At 38.8% G+C, this 19,189-nt stretch overlaps 1 protein-coding gene across 1 annotated transcript in view; it reads right to left on the bottom strand.

Annotated features, from left to right (window-relative positions):
* The window catches only part of LOC107571997 (E3 ubiquitin-protein ligase znrf1-like), a 41,305-nt gene extending 23,890 nt beyond the window's left edge, over positions 1 to 17,415 (bottom strand). The window contains exon 1 of the mRNA XM_016258405.1: positions 16,431 to 17,415. Within this exon, the coding sequence (XP_016113891.1) occupies positions 16,431 to 16,818 (388 nt within the window). The 5' untranslated portion in view covers positions 16,819 to 17,415. The remainder of the gene's footprint in view (positions 1 to 16,430) is intronic.
* Between the last annotated feature and the right edge of the window lie 1,774 nt (positions 17,416 to 19,189).

The raw sequence follows: 19,189 nt of genomic DNA, 5'->3' as shown, positions 1-19,189 counted from the left end.
AGTAGAAATATGTTAATCTCTCATCATCTCTGAGAGAATATTCGGCGTCAGATGCCGAAAGCTCTGTCATTACTCCGTCATTCCGTTTTTACTTTCATTTTCTGCATAGTGAATTGACTGAGATTAAGATGTTAACTGGCATAATTCTTGCGCGAAGTTTGCACGTTGCTTATGTGATATCCATTCGCTCGCCTTCATGGCTTAAAACAGAAATATTTCCAACATTGCGACTTAACCAGTTACCCCTGTACCGAACCGAACCGTGACACCACTGTATCGCATTGAACCGAACCGTGTATTTTGTGAACTGTTACACCTCCAATAGATAGATAGATAGATAGATAGATAGATAATCAGAATATGATAGATAGATAGATAATCAGAATATGATATATAGATAGAATATGATAGATGGATGGATAATCAGAATATTATAGATAGATAGATAGATAGATAGATCAGAATATTAGAATGATTTCTTAAGGATCATGTGACACTAAAAACTACATTTTAAAATATATTAAAATACAATGTGTAAAGTTGTAATAATATTTCAATATTTCACAATATTACTGTATTACTGCATTTTCAAATAAATGCAGCCTTGGTGAGTGTAAGAAACATAAAAAACTGAAAAATCTAACAAAATAAATGTATCAATATCATTAATATATTATATAATTATATATATTAATTTTTTATGTAATTCTGTGTAGTTTTGTATGCTTTTATTAACACTAAGAACAACAAAAAACACAAAATTTGCACCTTTGTTTTCATTTGCGATAATAACCCTAGTCAACTCTCAATCAAAGTATTGATCTGTGTCTCTTCACAGGGCGTCTTGAAAGGATCAGTGTTTCCTAAACAGTATTCAAACAAACTGGTTGATTACAATGAGGCCATTTACAGACACCAGCGATGCTTAATCAATCAGCTGCAGCATGAGTCTGTAAAGGACTCGATGATTACATCACAGAACTGCATCAGGAAGGACCCAAAGCACAACTAACAAACAGTTTGAGATGTCTTAAAAAATCCACCAAGTGAGCTGCAGCCTGTAGACAGCTTATCAGAATACACTGATATGAAGCAGATAGGAATATATCATGATGTTACAAACAAAAGCTATGAAATGAACTATAGTCAAAGACAAACAGGCCAGTGTGCAAGCAGGAAACAGTGCATGACTCAGCAGAAAACCACATACAAAAACAGGTCAAACCATTAAAAGGTGTTAAGCGCCTCAGGACTGACTAGAAACCGCAACTGGCCAGACAACGATGACTTCCTGTGACCATTCATTTGTCATAAAGCACTACAGCTTAGCGCGGTACACACATCCATCACTGCAAGCCGAACCATAAAGCTCGGTTTCACTCGCCAGCCTCTTTCATTACAAAATATTGATCTGTAAAATATATAACTACTCTGGGGACATAGTGAACCATCTCTAATGCTGAAGTCAGAGAGCTTGGTGTTTAATGTCTCATTGCCATTAAAATTCCCCCCTTTTAGTTAATGCTTGACGAGCAGTGCTAATTTCTCCCAGCCTGACCTTCATTCGGGTTTAGAAAAGGACGACACAGCTAACACACATCTGCACTGATACAATGGCAGTACTCTTCTTAAGGTGAGGTTTCTGTACATTGTCTCTCACACAATGACTCTGACAGCAAACAGAAAGAAGAGAGGCCATTTAAACAGGTACAGGTCTGTGATAGAGAATATCCAGCAACAATATATTTTTTTCCAACCAATATATTCATCTATTCAAACAGTGTTTGGTAAGCAATGGATGTTATTAGAACAGCTGCAAGCATTGTGCAAACAGTAGAGCAAACAACAGAATCTATATTCAGACATGAGCTTCTATGATGTAATGTTTAAAGTGGGATTTACAAGCCTAAGACGTCACCATAATTCATATTTTAGAGATGCAATATGTGTGCACATATTAGATATTATGGTCAGTGTTATAAATGCCATATATTATATTATAATAAAACATAGATATACATAATCTACATATAAATATAGATAATAAATGATAGAATATACAATAAATAAATGATACATACACATGTATACATATATTTGCACATATTAACAATACTGTATATTACATCATAAATGGATAGATATAATGTATAGGCCTAGATTTATTACTGATATGAAATATATTAAAGTCTATATATTCAAAAATACTATATATATATATATATATATATATATATATATATATATATATATATATATATACGCATATATATATTATAAAAAAAAAATGCTATTTTAATTCAGTTCTTAGCAGCACATATCTACTTCAAAATGTCTATCCTCTTGGCCTGACATGATGACCCTGGCATTGATACTTCTGCTGATGATGAGGGAGTCTTTTCTGAATGTTTGTGGACCACAGTGTCAAATTACTGCATAGCAAACTATAAATGAAGCTATACAGATTAGAACATTATTTTACAAAAATAGTCGTTTTATATATATATATATATATATATATGCACGTTTAAATACTTTAAAGCACAAAATATAAACTTTTCTCCTGTCAACTACCTACTACAATACATACATATCAAAATATGTATGTACACAATATTTAGTAAAAATGTACTCAAAATATTTATAAGTGGGTTATCAGCCAATTATTCACTAACAGTCACATGAAGAATATTGTTAATTTATGCACAGTTAATTTATTCTGCAATTATGAGAAAACAGATACTCGTAGATTTAAATACATTTGGAATATACATATATTTGCAATATATTAACAATATATTATATCATAAATTAGTAAACACGATGTATAGACCTGTATGTATTAAAGACATGAAATATATACATATGAATAAATAATAAAATGAAGGACTTTTTATTAAAAGTATTAATTTTTCTCTACATACATGATTACATGATTCAACATTTTATTTTACACGACATTTGGTAAAACAATTCACTCCAAAATATTTGAAAACTTTTTGCTCTGATGTTCTGACCAAATGGGTTAATTATTCACTAAAAGCAAGCAACATGACAAATACTGTTAAATTATGCACAATTAATCGATTCTGCAATTATGAGGAAAGTACATGGGATTTTGAAATTTGTTGGTTGGTTTATATATCACTTTCATCAATGGTATACTTGTATTATTAGTCTAAGAACACTCTGAAAGGAAAGAGTCGAGGGAAAAGGGGAGGAGTGCTGGAGAAGTGCGAGACAAGGACGTAAACATGGTGACACAGCACTGTCGAAGGAGGGAAGAGAGCAAGCGAGCAAGAAAACAGCATGACAGCTTCTTTTAAAGCAGTGCCCATCAGGACAGTATTCCTGCATCTGCATGCCGCCTCAAGCAGCTTTGCCATCTGAAGCCTCGGATTCGAGAGCAGACGAGTCAAGGGCATTCCCTGTCACTAGTTGCGAGGGCGTTGTGTATTAGCTTATTCAGCACAAGTGTTTGTGTGTGTGCAAGTGCCTCCATATCACTTTGTAGGTTATACACAAACATATCAATTTTAAGTGTTTATGCTATACAATCCCAGAGGAAATCTGAATTGCTCAATGGCTGCTATTTCACAGCTCAGGAGCGGTTTCATTTATGTTGCCTCCACCTGAAAAAAAAAAGGACAGAGCTATAAAATGATTGTGAATAATACCACAGATCTGATGATTTGGTCCTGGAAGAATGTGATCAGAAATGTTTGAATTTTATGATGGGTATCTTAGCAAACCTAAGCACAGATTGAGATACTGTTGAAATCTCTTTTAAAGCTACACATGTGAGATTACTAGGGATACACTGATTTTTAAATTATGGTTGCTACCGATAAGCCAATAATAAAAATAAAAATTTGATACAGTTTTTTTCTAAATAAATAACTATACTACTATTCAAAATTTGGGGTCAGGTTAAACCGCTGCATGGTCTTGGACACCATGCTGCAGCTCAGTTTCAGGGTCTTGGCAATCTTCTTATAGCCTACGCTATCTTTATGTAGAGCAACAATTCTTTTTTTCAGATCCTCAGATAGTTCTTTGCCATGAGGTGCCATGTTGAACTTCCAGTGACCAGTATGAGAGAGTGAGAGCGATAACACCAAATTTAACACACCTGCTCCCCATTCACACCTGAGACCTTGTAACACTAATGAGTCACATGACACTGGAGAGAAAATGGCTAATTGGGCCCAATTTGGACATTTTCATTTAGGGGCGTACTCACTTTTGTGGCCAGCGGTTTAGACATGAATGGCTGTGTGTTGAGTTTTTTTTTGAGGGGACAGCAAATTTACACTGTTATACAAGCTGTACACTCACTACTTTACATTGTAGCAAAGTGTCATTTCTTCAGTGTTGTCACATGAAAAGATATAAAAAAAATATTTACAAAAATGTGAGGGGTGTATGAATGATATGAATGATATCTTTATTTCAGACTCAAAAAGGTCCATATAAAATAAAACAGCATACAAAAACAACATACAACATGGATAACAACAACAAGAAATAACAAGAAAATAATTTACATCTAATGTCCATATAAGCACTTTCTCCAGTGCCTCCAACAGGAGCCGCTACATGCAGGATGTGTGAGTGACAGGGCGGGGGGAAATGTCTCTCTGTTTCTCGCGCTCGCTCTCCCTCCCTCTGGGTCTCGCTGAAATGAGTGTGCGAGTGTTGTGGGGGAGGCAGGCTTGTTGAGGCCGCATGTAAGACTGCAGCCTGAAAACAGCGGTGGCAAGCGACAGGGTTGTCACAGCAACAGCCGACCTCCTTCAACTCTGTGGTGTGTAGCTGCCTTCTGATTCACAGGGGCCCTATGCAGTGTACACTGCTCCCTGTGCACTGAGAAGGGGATATGTGTAGAAGTTCAATGGCAATGCTATCAAACTTGAGTAAACATTTGACTTCAGAATAGGGGTTGAACATGATGCCAGAAATAGTTGGGATTTATATATATATATATATATATATACAGTATCTCACAGAAGTGAATACACCCCTCACATTTTTGTAAATATTTTATTATATCTTTTCATGTGACAACACTGAAGAAATTACACTTTGCTACAATGTAAAGTAGTGAGTGTACAGCTTGTATAACAGTGTAAATTTGCTGTCCCCTCAAAATAACTCAACACACAGCTATTAATGTCTAAACCGCTGGCCACAAAAGTGAGTACACCCCTAAATGAAAATGTCCAAATTGGGCCCAAAGTGTCAATATTTTGCGCGCCCACCATTATTTTCCAGCACTGCCTTAACCCTTTTAATAAAAGTCGCAATGCATCATTATATGCAACCTGCAACTTGTTAAATTTTACTTTACTGTTTTTAAATTTAGCTATACAGTGGAGTGCAATAGGCTTTAAACAAAGCTATTTTGACATCATCAGTACACATGCTAAATTTACGAACAAGCATATTAGCTTGTGCATACAATTTACAATACTGTCTCTGAATGTCATCATCGTCACACAGGTCACTTCTCATGATGTGACCAAGATATTTGACCTTATTCACCACAGATAACTCCTGTCCAACTAAATAAAAAGAAGGGAACATGGCCTTACGGTCCTCCTTTGTCCTCACTATTATAACAACACTCTTTTTATGTTAAACTTTAAATCATATTACTCACTTCTGTGAGATACTGTATATATATATATTATAAGTATTAAATTATAAACATTTGAAAAAAAAAGATGTTAAATTACATAAAACGAACATCATATATAATTTATTTAGCATTAGCATATTCAATATAATATTTCCCATTATTTTATATTATATAAAAATATAGAATACATACAACAATTTGGCATACCCCAAACCCCTAAGTTTAAACCCTCAGATTGTTTCTCATCAATTTTTTTTTACAAATAAATATAGTTTATTTATATTAACATATACAATATATTTCTCTTTAATAAAAATGAATTGTCAATTTGAGATGGATAGATGGATATATAGATAGATGGACAGACAGACAGACAGACAGACAGACAGACAGACAGATAGATAGATAGATAGATAGATAGATAGATAGATAGATGAATGCCCTATATACTTTATTTACAATAGCATATGCAATATAATATTTTCTATTATTTTCTATTATATACATAATATGTGACTCTGGACCACAAAACCAGGGTATATTTGTAACAATAGGCAACAAAACATTGTATGGGTCAAAATTATCGATTTTTCTTTTATGCCAAAAATCATTGGGATATTAAGTTCACGTCTTACTGCAGAAGCCGACAAGCGCCCTTATTGTTTTTGAACAGAAGCCGATAAGTCCATTTTAGCGAATCAGCGCGCTGTATTCAGGTCAGGTGACAAGGCTACTTTCACTTTGAAAAGACGTGCTAGCTAGCTGAGAGGAGTTTTGTCAAAGCTGACTAAAAGTGATCGAGGATGGATAATTTCGACGAACTTGATGAATCTGTGATATCTTCTTCAGGGCGAAAAAGGAAAATAAAAGCTGAAAGGTTTTCACGGAACCTTGCAAAAGCAGCACGTTACAATGATGAGGGAAAAGCTCCATGTATTGCGTGTAATCACATCCATACAGTTTATGATCCCAACAACAACAACAGGTTTGTCAGGCATCTACATTGTCATCTGAGGAGATTACAAAGATTATACGAGTGTTTAAACTTTTTAAACACTTAAACATGAAATGTGGAGTTATCTGCTTTTGCCAAAAAACGACTGTTGGAGTTATCTGCTTTTGCTATAAAACAAACTTTTAATATGTAAAAAAAATTAATTGTTAATTGTACTTTCAATTAACTTTAATTTTGTAAATTACCTGTATTTGTTTAAGTTATTATTACTTAATCAAAACAACCCAACTGCAGTTTGATCGATATTACTTGGAATGCGCAATAAAAAATACGTTATTTCTGAAAAATGAACTCTTCATATCAAAACTTAATTTTTGATGAGTAATATGCATTGCTAAGGACTTTAAAGGCGGTTTTCTCAATATTTAGATTTTTTTGCACCCTCAATTTTAAATAGTTGTATCTAGGCCAAATATTGTCCGATCCTAACAAACCATACATCAATGGAAAGCTTATAGCTTTCAGATCATCTATAAATCAAAACAAATGGACCCTTATGACTGGTTTTGTGGTCCAGGGTCACATATATAAAACAATAATTTGGCATACCCAATATATATAGTTGCTGTCAAGCAATTAATCACGATTAATTGCATCCAAAATAAAAGTTTTTTTTTTTTTACATAATATGTGTATACTGTGTATATTTATTATGTATATATAAATACAAACACATGCATGCATATATTTAAGAAAATTAATTATATTTATATACAATATAAAATATAAGACTATAAATATACAAACGTACATGTAAATATTCTCAAAATATATACTGTATTTGTGTGTATTTATATATGCATAATACACATACACAGTACACATACATATATTATGCAAACAAAAAGTTTTATTTTGAATGCGATTAATCGCGATTAATCATTATATATATATACACAGTATATATATATATATATATATATATATATATATATATATATATAAATTTGGACCCTCTAAATCTAGCAAACTGACATTCAGTATATTTACATATGGTAAAAATTATTTACTCAAAACCCCTCATATTTGCTGGACCCTCACATTTTTTCACTCAACATGGCCGAATATCCCGTGAAATCAACTTCAGAGACACTACCAGAACTTGGTTTTTGGAACTCTGTGACTTCCTTTTGTGTCAGTAAGATGCTGCGCATGTGTATGTGCATCTGTGTCTTTGCATAAATGTATTACACCCTGAGCTATAAGAGAGAGAGAGAGAGAGACCAGTGAGGCAAAGAAAAAGCAGAAATAATTTGAGAGAGTGACCTATATTTCTTGAATCCTGCTGCCAGACAGATCAGCACAGATGTTCCACAATCCCAACATTCCTAAAAGACTTGCCACTAAAACCAGCACCGTAACACTCTGTTTTGGTTGTAATTAACGCAAATTGTTGATGTTGACTTAAAAAATGTCATCTTAAAGACTTCCGTTGTGATATGAGGGGCTGCTTTAAAAGCAGCAAACATGCAGCAGCGAAGGCCAGTGAATGATTACTCAGTTTTCTAACGGGTGAGCAATAATGATTAAACAGAGCACTTTTAGCAGAGCGATTACTGTTGCTTTTAATCTGCTTGTGTGCAGCAAATAGGTGACTTGACCAGCCTTCAACACAAACCCTACAGCTTTAACATGAATGGACCAGCTTTGAAATAACCAAACTAGCTACAGTATGTGAAGACTGCAATGACAGCAAAGAATGGAATTCATAATTTCGACAAAAAGATCAGCAAGAAATACCACTTTCTAATTGGAAATTAAACAATGCTACTAACACAATGAGCCTACAATTACTATCAATGAGTCAACTTTAAATCACCAGTGTTTACTCTTTAAATAAAGGCAATTATTGATGATTAGTGGTACTTGCTAAGAAAAGCATCACTACTACGATTGCTCATACTTATTTTCCAGTCCATAACTCATCCCACACGTTTGTGTTACAAACATGAATGACATCTCAAGTTGTGCGGCTTGTTGAGGAGAGGTGTGCTATTTTTCTAAGATATCATATTCTCCTGCCAGGCAATAAAAAAAATCATGTATCATAGGATCAGAATATCAAATGAACTTGAGGACATAATAACATTCAATGCCCTAGCAACCACCCAGAACACATTAACAACCATTTAGAACATCCTAGCAACAACCTATATAAAATATATTTTCCTCTGTATTAACAATCAATATGTTTAATTACTTATTTTAATTACTTAAATTGATTTTTCCGTACTGCTGGTTCGTCTGGTCAGAGGAGAACTGGCCCCCCGACTGAGCCTGGTTTCTCCCAAGGTTTTTTCTCCATTCTGTCACCGATGGAGTTTTGGTTCCTTGCCGCTGTCGTCTCTGGCTTGCTTAGTTGGGGACACTTAATATCCAGCGATATCGTTGACATGATTGCAAAGACATTATTTAAACTGAGCTGGATGTTGACATCACTGAATTCAATGATGAACTGTCTTTAACTGAAAAATTAGTGTTTACTATTGTCATTTTGCATTATTGACACTATTTTCCTAATTAATGCTGTTCAGTTGCTTTGACACAATCTGTATTGTTAAAAGCGCTATATAAATAAAGGTGACTTGACTTGACTTATTGCATATTGAAAATATACTGAATAATATAATGTGTTAATATATTACAATATAATGAACAATACTTAAAGGGGTCATATGATGCTGCTAAAAAGAACATTATTTTGTGTATTTGGTGTAATGAAATGTGTTTATGCGGTTTAAGGTAAAAAAACACTTATTTTCACATTAATAAACACATTATTTTCCAAATACTGTACATTATTGTTTCTCCTCTATGCCCCGCCTTTCTTTTTACAAAGCTCATCGGTCTGAAAAAGCGAGGTGTGCTCTGATTGGCCAGCTATCCAGTGCGTTGTGATTGGCCGAATTCCTCAAGCGTGTGACGGAAATGTTATGTCCCTTACCATATTGTGATGCCTGCGGCAACCACATGTGACGACCCCGGGCTTCGTCCACGGTGAAAGCCGATCCGGCGATCGACAGCGCGAAGTTGAAGTATTTTCTCAGCGACCAGCACGGATCAGCTCCAGGCATGACAACGCGATATCGTCCTCTTTTGGAGAGGCCAAACAAAGTAGTTTCGCTTTCACAACGAATCACACAGCACCTTCATGACATGGTGGCGGCGGCGGCAACAAAACTACAGCGAGAATAAAAGTTACGCGTTCTTTCTTTGCGTGAACATTTGGGCAGCGTTATGCAAATCTTCCCAGATAGTGACGTAGACATGTGGGGGCGTGTTAGAACGAGCCGTTTTAGGTATGTGTGGCTGACTCTTAACTTTTATAAAGAATATCTCTTTGGATTTGAGACTTTAGTCTTTGCAACTTTACAGATCTTCTTTATGCACCAAGAGCTTGTAACACTCCAAAGAGAAAGGAAAAATTGAAATCACATCATATGACCCCTTTAAGGAATTGCTGCTTTTCATACATTGAAATATTGACAATATATTTATATATTGTAATATGTAATTTTATATTCAATAATATCCTTCAAATATAGATGTACATGTAATAAAATATGGTACTGTGTGTGTAAATATATTTTAACATATATATTCACATTTATATGGCAACATGTATGTACAATATATGTACTCAGTTATGAGGAAAATATATATTGTGATAAATATCCATGTATTTTTATTTACATAAAGAACTCTTTATATAATTTTCCACCCACCATGCTGCCATGACTTTAACAAGACATCCAATTGTCCAAAGATCCTAAATGTGTTATATTCTTTTCAGTAAAGTTTTCAGCTATTGTACTAATACAACCACACGTTTTCATATATCAAATGTGTATTGCGAGATAAAATGTGTTCAGTTTTATGTAAAAGCAAGCATTAAATTCTTAATTCATTGTTTTAATAAAGCTATTACATGTAAAAATGTAGTGCCGTTTTTGTCTTCATTGCTACAGTTTATATGTAGGCTATTTTTATATCTATCAATATATAGTTATATATGGACAATGAACATATTGCAGTATATTGAAAAATGTAAGCACTAGTTTCCGATATATAGAAACATATTTAATATATTGCATTATATTTTTTCAGTACATTTCCAGTATATTTTGAAAGGGTAGCTAGCTACCACCCAGAATGCATTAGAAACCATTCAGAAACCCATAGACAGTGTGGCAGTGAGTTTTGCACAACTAGCATAACTTTCTTTTTCAGATACATATTGTTTGTTTCACTGATTTGATCTATTTTTCCATTTAAAGTCAGAATTAAACCCTAACCTAAATCTATTTATAAGAAAAAGCACTACTCTAATTATTTAGTCTACATAAATATCACTCCTTTCTTACAATCAATTGCATGCTTGCATTAAGATCTGGCTCCATCCAATCAACAACCAGTGGATTGAACCCAGTACATATTTGTTAATTTTTTAGTAATCCATTCACTTGGATGTACATAACAATAATTGCAAATGAAAATTTAATGAACAGAAAGAAAGAAAGAAAGAATGAAAGAAAGCTGACTTCACCTCACCAAAGATGGTCAATGGTAATGCAGTTACTGTAAATATAATGTATCAAGTTGGACACAGGAGATAAATGAATAAAGCAGGTAGGCTTAAAGTTCTCTACAATGTGTTGCAAGTAGGCCAGCAAATCATGTAAACAAACCTTCTATTTGCCTAGTGAGAATAAACAGAATTTACTTGTAAGACACTGATTGAATCCAGGCTCATTCATGCCTTGTAGAGCCTGAAGGGGGCTGATAGCTCTACAGATAATATAAGCTTACCGCTTATGGAAGGCAAAGGCCGCTCATCCCTCGAAGCCCTGCCGAACGACTTCAGCCCTCGCTGGTCGTGCTTACATCTCAGGCTGCGTCTGCGTTACACTCTATGGCGGTGCTCCAAGTGTACCAGGCAAAGCTCCTTCACACCATGGATGAGTCTGGGCCAGAACACCCTGCAGCGTTCAGAGAGCTGCGCAGCGCCACCGATCTGGCCCTGCGCGCCACAAAGACGACTGCACAGGCCATCGGGAGGTCGATTCAGATAGCCCCCCCGTCACAGACGCTTCTTGAGATTCACCTTCGAGGGAGTGGCATATCAATATACGGTTCGGGATGTCTCTGGCCCCACACACTTTTACGAAGTGCATAGATGCGGCTCTCTCCCCTCTGAGACAGATGGGAATCCGCATTCTGAATTACCTCGACGACTGGCTTGTCTTAGCCCAGTCAGAGGCCGAGCTGATAGCCCACAGATCCTCCCTCCTCAACCACTTAAGAGTGCTTGGAGCTCAGGGTCAATTACGCCAAAAGCTTGATGATTCCCAGCCAACGAATCTAATTTCTGGGGGCTGTCTTCGACTCAACCCAAATGAGAGCTGTAGCCTCGCCGGAACGTGTCCTGGCTATACAGCGGCTGACAACCGCCACATGCGGCCTCTTCAACACTGGCTGAAACCCTGGTTCCATCCCGAGCTTGGCATCACGGACGCCTTCGTATCAAGGTGGATCAAGCCTGCATCGCAGCCCTTGCCCTTTGGAAGGACCCTTCATGGTTCAAACAGGGTGTACCCCTGGGGATGATGCACAAAAGGAAGGTCATCAACCGCCTTCACGACAGGCGCATCCCTTCCTCTCAGAGTGTTTCAAAGGATGCTGGGCCTTATGGCCTCTGCATCGACAGTACTACAGTTAGGCCTCCTTCACATGCGGCCTCTTCAACACTGGCTGAAACCCTGGTTCCATCCCGAGCTTGGCGTCACGGACGCCTTCGTATCAAGGTGGATCAAGCCTGCATCGCAGCCCTTGCCCTTTGGAAGGACCCTTCATGGTTCAAACAGGGTGTACCCCTGGGGATGATGCACAAAAGGAAGGTCATCTTCACAGATGCGTCAAGCACGGGTTGGGGAGCCCTGTGCGACGGCAGACCAGCTTTTGGCGCATGGTCGAGCGAAGAGACAAAGCTGCACATCAACTGCCTGAAAACTGAACCAGGGAGCAGACGTGCTGTCTCGGAGCAACGTCCCCTCTGGCGAGTGGAAGGCAGAGGTTGACCTCTTCGCCTCAGAAGACAACTCTCACTGCCCAATCTATTTTTTGAAGGAAAGGGATGCGCTGGCCCACGATTGGCCCAGCCTTCTCCTTTACGCTTTTCCCCCGATCGCCCTGATCCCTCAGGTCATCAGGCGAATCAGGGAACAAGGGCACAAGGTTCTTCTAGTGGCCCGCTCTGGAGAAACCAAGTATGGTTCTCAGAGATGTCTCAGCTGCTCACGGCAGTTCCATGGCCCATTCCCCTGAGACGGGACCTCCTCTCTCATGCGAACATGACGATATGGCACCCCCAACCCAAGTTGTGGGCCCTACACTTATGGCCTCTCGATGGGAGCCTATGAACCTCCCAGAGGGTGTCTTGAATACCATTTCTCAGGCTAGAGCCCTATCTACAAGGCGCCTCTATGTTGAACCCCCCTCGCCCTTCTACGGTCCCTACGTGGGATCTGTCTACGGTTCTGAGGGCACTCAAAGGCCCCCTTTGAACCGCTGCAATCCGCTGATATTCGACCTTTGTCAATAAAGACCGCTCTGCTATTGGCTTTGGCATCGGTTAAGAATCACGCTCTCTGCGCTCCCCCCCTTGCAGGAGGACCAGGAACAAAAACCTGCTCTGTCCTGTCAGGGCATTAAAAATCTACTTTGACTGCTCTGCCTCCTTTAGGCAGTTGGAGCAGCTCTTTGTATGCTTTGGTGGTCGCACCAAGGGGCTTCCGGTCACAAAGCAAAGACTATCCCCTTGGATAGTTGACGCAATAGCTCTTGCATACTCCTCCTTGGGCCTTCAATGCCCCATCGGGTTCAGAGCACACTCCACGAGAGGCATGGCCTCATCCTGGGCATGGTCCAGTGGTGTGTCCATTGCAGAAATTTGTGCGGCGGCCGGCTGGTCCTCGCCGTCCACCTTTGTCAGGTTCTACAACCTAGACGTCCCTGCTTTACAGGCTCAGGTCCTTTCTTCTTAACTGTCTCTCTGAGCTCAAATGCTCCAGGAACCATATTCCCACCCTAAGGCTGTATTTAATCCTTGCTGGGTTTGACTATGTCTCAAACCCACTGAAGTTCCCATGTCTGGGATTAGCTTCCGGCACGCTCTCGGCCCTATCTAGTTCCGAGGCTGTGCGAAGCTCTAAGAACAATTATGTAAAGCCAGGCTCGACCTCTATGAGTTAGCCCATTTCTTTGCCTCCTCTTGATCCCGAAAAGAATCCGGGTCTCTGGCTATGGCCTGCTTCATTGTAGTTGATCTACAGGGCCCCCTTCTGGATGCCCTGGACAATTACTTATAAGTCGTTCATCTACCATAGCATGGTGTGATTGAATAGGTTCCCGTAGCATCTAGCGACGCAGTACAAAGTGAAGTATCGAAAAGGAACATACTCGGTTACTAACGTAACCTCGGTTCCCTGAGATACGGGAACGAGTACTGCATAGCTAGCCGTGCTATGATGCTGCACGACTCTGTCGTCGCTTCAGTCGATATGAATCAGTGATCCTATGCTGAGCACCTGCTTATATAACCAGATGCCCTGCCCATTTTGGCAGGCTCGGGCGTGCTGCTTCGCCATAGGCTCGCGCAGCTCTGCTGCGCCGTCATTGGTTCATTTCTGAAACAATGGCAGTGCAGATGCACTGCTGTGATTGAAAAAAAGTCTTCAGTAAATCAGAGAAAAGGAGTTTCCCGTAGCGTCTAGCGATGCAGTATTCATTCCCGTATCTCAGGGAACCGAGGTTACGTTAGTAACCGAGTACAGTTCTGTGCTACTGGCTGTACCGATTTGCTAAAATAATGAGTGTCAAACAGGTTTCCTGCACACTCCCTCCCATCTACCATTGGCCAGCCAAACAGATTGGTTGAGCTAATGTTTCTGCTGCTAGTTAGGATGATCAAACCAATAGATTACTGTCTTAAAGGACTGATATAGAACAAATATGTAGCTTTTGGCTATACTTGTTGTAAAGCACCATTTTATTACAAAATAGAGTAAAAAAAATGAATGTTTAACAAATCTGTTTTAACAAATCCAGTTGTTACAGTACAATATGTACTTATTTTCTTCTGTGGAACACAAAAGAAGATTTTTTGAAGAATACATTTTTTTTGACACTGTATGGACAGAAAATGCCAATAATTTGCAAAATAACTGCTTTTGTGTTCCACAGAAGAAATAAATTCATACAGGTTTGAAACAACATGAGGGTGAGTAAAAGATTACTAAAGATCACTATCTCTTTAAAAGAGGAAAATAAAATTGCAGAGTAAAAGTATTCACATTTATGCAGCTTTAAATTATAGATAAACTGGGCTGATATGAGTGGGTATGTTTAAGTCAGCATTTCAGATGAGTCATTCCCATTTCATTAAGTGTTGGACATGAGAATATACCTATTTACTAAGTCTTACTCTCAAACACAGGGGAACAGGCAGTACTTTTCCAAGAACCATTTCCCCTCATGATCCTTGAGCCCCACCCTTCAGAAAGGCACCTGACCACTCTTGTGTTCACTGTGACATTCATTAACTCACAGTAGCAACCTGGCAACCTGTGGGTGATCACTGTTTAGAAGCCAAATCACACACCATGACATTCAAGATTGAGTGCCTCACCTGTTAACATGAGCTACGTTCCCTTAAAATGAGGGAAACCTCATTTGTCAGTGAAATAACCTTTAAGGGAAAACTGAGTCAAATTGTTTACATCTGGCAGGTTTCCTCTGGAGGCCACATTTGGGGCTTGGAGAGACTGAAGCTGGAAAACATCAGAGCGCTGCAGCTTACGCCTTGACAAGCCTATGGTGTTTCAGTCGTGAATGAATCGTTCTTGTTCACTTCCATGTGCTGACTCATATTTTTGTCTCTTCATTTAGAGGCAAGGGACTGTCTGAGAGGACTGATATAGCATGAATATGTAGCTTTCGAGTACTGGTTGTGATGGACCATTTTATTGGTTGAAACTACTGTAGTCTCCGAGCAACAACGAATGAGACATTTCAATGTGAATGAACTCAATGAGTCGTGAAAGATAGACTAGGCATCTATTATGTTTATTTACGCTGATAAACTGACTGTTGTTCGCTTAGTTTGTCAAGCGAATATCGATCTCACAAGAGAAAGGTGCAGATGATCTATGAATATGTTGACTTATAACCATCTATAGTTAAAATAATGTACTTAATGCAACTCTTTTGGAGTTGACAAAATGGAGATCAAAATGAATGTTTTTAACGAATCGGTTCAATAATTGATTCAGTGACTTGCTCGCACACACACACAAAATAAACTTGATGGTCGCCACCTATACTGACATAACGATGCAGCCTGCGGAAAAAGTCGCTAAACGGATCTTTTGAGTGAAGTGATTCAAAAGAGTCACTGTAATGAAACAAAATCCCTACCACTAAAACCCAGTCACAGAGACATATTGTGGTTCGAGCTAAGCGGATGATAACCATTGAGTCCCCCTCCCTTTGTAATAATTGTCCCAGTAAGATTTGGCAACCTGGCTTATTAACGTCTATTCGCGCCAGCCAAGTCCAGCCGTTGGTCAGACAGGTCTCGTGCGCATTCCCCTCCCGCCGGCGCGAAAACTGGAGCAGCAGCGTGCCCTCAAGTGATATTCCGTACTACATGTGGTGGCATCGATGTAGCTTTGTGCCACTGCGCCCTGTTTATGCGTAGTTTGAATTATCACTTACCACTATGTGCGCTAAACCATCGGGGCGCGATGTGCAGGGGCAAAGTGTCTGCCAACGACGCCCGGGGTCCCAGGTAAAGCATACCGTCCGTGTGGTGCCCGCTGCCCGTTTCTTGGTATCCATTCCTGTTATGAGCGGGATCCGAGCCAGACCCCCCTCCGGCTCTGTCCGGGTCTGTTCCTCTGGGGGTGTAAAACCCGAAGGGCACCGTGGCGCTGTGATCTATGCCCATCCCCGCTACGGAGCTCACCGAGCGGCTGCGCAGTCCCATCGTGCCACCTGGCCGGTAGTGTCCGAAGTGGGCCGAGGGTGGCACCGCGCTGTCATCCGTCGAGACACCGGGAAAAGCTCCCCGGGGCCGCCCCGCCGTACTCTGCTTGCCCCCCATCCAAAAGTATCCGCTAAAAATGGGTGGGGGTGTCGCGGAAAGGGTGTCACGGATCGCCCTGCGGCGCTTCTCGAGCCTCCTTCAAACAAGCGACCAAAACAAGCGCTAAAATCCGCGGTTGTCAAGTCTGACTAAAACAGCTGTGTCTCGCAGACGCAACAGCCCATATTCCTGGTCGAATCATGGACCTAAAGTCTCAATAATCACCTTAGGGAACAAGGGGGTAATAATAAAGCCGTTCGCGCGAGCAAAAACGCAACACGTTCTGCGCTTATAAGCAACTGACAGGACAGCCTGCCCAAAATCACCAGGCGCAACAACACATCCGCAGTACTTTGAATGCAAAAGCTCTCTCTTATTCAGAGAAGACTGACTCAAAATACACCCGCCATGATGCCCGTCCAGACTATACGTCCAGTGGTCCGCTCGTCCTCCCTCCGTCTGCCTGGAGATCGATTCAGCGTGTGCCGCTGCGCCGCCGCTGCTGCCGCTGCTGGGAGACAATAGAGGCGGTTACTGCGCATACGCGGATTAACAGTGGCGAGATGTGTTGTAAACGCGAGCATGGATTTACAATATCTAGCCCAAACAATCAATTATTAAGAAGTGTCCTTTCTTTTTTTTCACGCAGACAACGTCTCGCCTCCAACAGCCGCTTGGTGATCCAAAGGAGGACAGAGAGGTGACCCAGTAACGTTGCCATAACGAAGTTAACACAGAGGCGGCAGACATGATTTAATTTAGGTACTCCTCATGTTTTCATTTGCAACCATTCAGTCGGAGGCCTAATAAATGCTCGAGTAGAGAAAAATTATAGTCTTTCATCTCCATAATGGGGCCAAAAATGCGAGTGTATTCTGTAAGCAAGCCAGGGCATTTGACAGTTACTGACAGAAGGAAAACCATTGTCAGATCACAAACTGATATGTGCCAAATTTCCTTCAAAGTACTTTACTGGCATGACTATTTTAGTATCTTGACAAATAAGTAATACACACAATATAACAACAGGAAAAAGTAAAACAGTAAAAAAAAGTCGAAAAAATCACACGCACACACAAATATAAGGCATGCTGCTAGATAATTGCCATATACTATCAAATAATATGCAATGCAATCAAATAAACTTTCAGTAAGACAACGCATCTGCTGTATTACTATACTCATTGCTTGCAGTAAATCAATATATTATGCTTATTCATATTTCTGGATTCATAAATTATATGGACCACATCATTAATATCATAGTGTGCATTGCATAAAACTTACTTAAATCTTTTAGAGACACAATCTTGTTACCGGACCATAACAACCATAGACAGTGATGTAAATTATTACTTTTGGTTCCCCTGAGGCTTTTTAAAATTAGCATGAAGTACATGATTATTATATTATTTCCTACTGCCTGCCTAAATCACAATACAACAACATTTTAGTCAAAGTGTGTTCAGGGCATTGAGCAATGTCACACTGAGGACCATTTTGAGAATATAATTTATGAGTAATCGTAGGATATGATCACAATAAATAAAACCATAACTTATGTCCTTAAAGAGATTGAATAAAACAGAGTACCGAGTCTGTTCTGTAAATTTGGCTATGACCTTTATAACTGCAATACTGTCTTATCTCTTTAAAAGAAGACAGTGGCCTGGTATTGCCTCTTCGTGAACTTATTTTTCATATATTTATGCTGTAAATCAAAGTGGATTTGAGTATATAATGCCATTTATATGAAGATGAAAAGCACACAATTGTGTGGCAGTCCAGTTAGAGATAATATATTAACTGAGACCTTTAGAGATATTCTATTTAAGAACAGAAACGGACTTGTTACAATACAAGAACTTAAAGTTTCATTAAGTGTCTGCTTATATTGTGTTGTAAACAACTTTTGAATTTACAACATACTAATAAGATGTTTATATTATAAGTTTGTTTAATGACAGGCCACTGGCAAACTATTGTTATGTTTAGATGAGTATCCATGATATCCAGTTCTAACTGACAGACAGTAATCACTGCAATTACAGACTGTTTCGTGGGTAAATTAAAGAAATATCGACATCTGATGGCCAAAGTGATAAATGCACATGAAAGATTTAGTGATCAGTATATATGTTATCTACACAAACGTAATGCAGAAAGTAGTATTATGTTAATTTAAATACTTTTCTTGTTATTTTTATATTGTTTTCTTTTTTCTAAAAAGAATGTTGCTGATTAAAACGATTTTAACATGTTCTAATAACATATGTACAGCAGCCAACCAAACTACTGTTTTTTGTTTTGTTTTTACTAACCTGGTAAACTGAGCTGGTATTTTCTCTTAAGCATGTTTTAAAGTATAGGTGTGCTGTAAATCAAAGAG

This window comes from Sinocyclocheilus grahami, unplaced genomic scaffold (assembly GCF_001515645.1).
Source record: "Sinocyclocheilus grahami isolate Dianchi unplaced genomic scaffold, SAMN03320097.WGS_v1.1 scaffold30.1, whole genome shotgun sequence".
In the NCBI taxonomy this organism is placed as follows: domain Eukaryota; kingdom Metazoa; phylum Chordata; class Actinopteri; order Cypriniformes; family Cyprinidae; genus Sinocyclocheilus; species Sinocyclocheilus grahami.
This window is presented reverse-complemented; position numbering and strand designations above follow the sequence as displayed.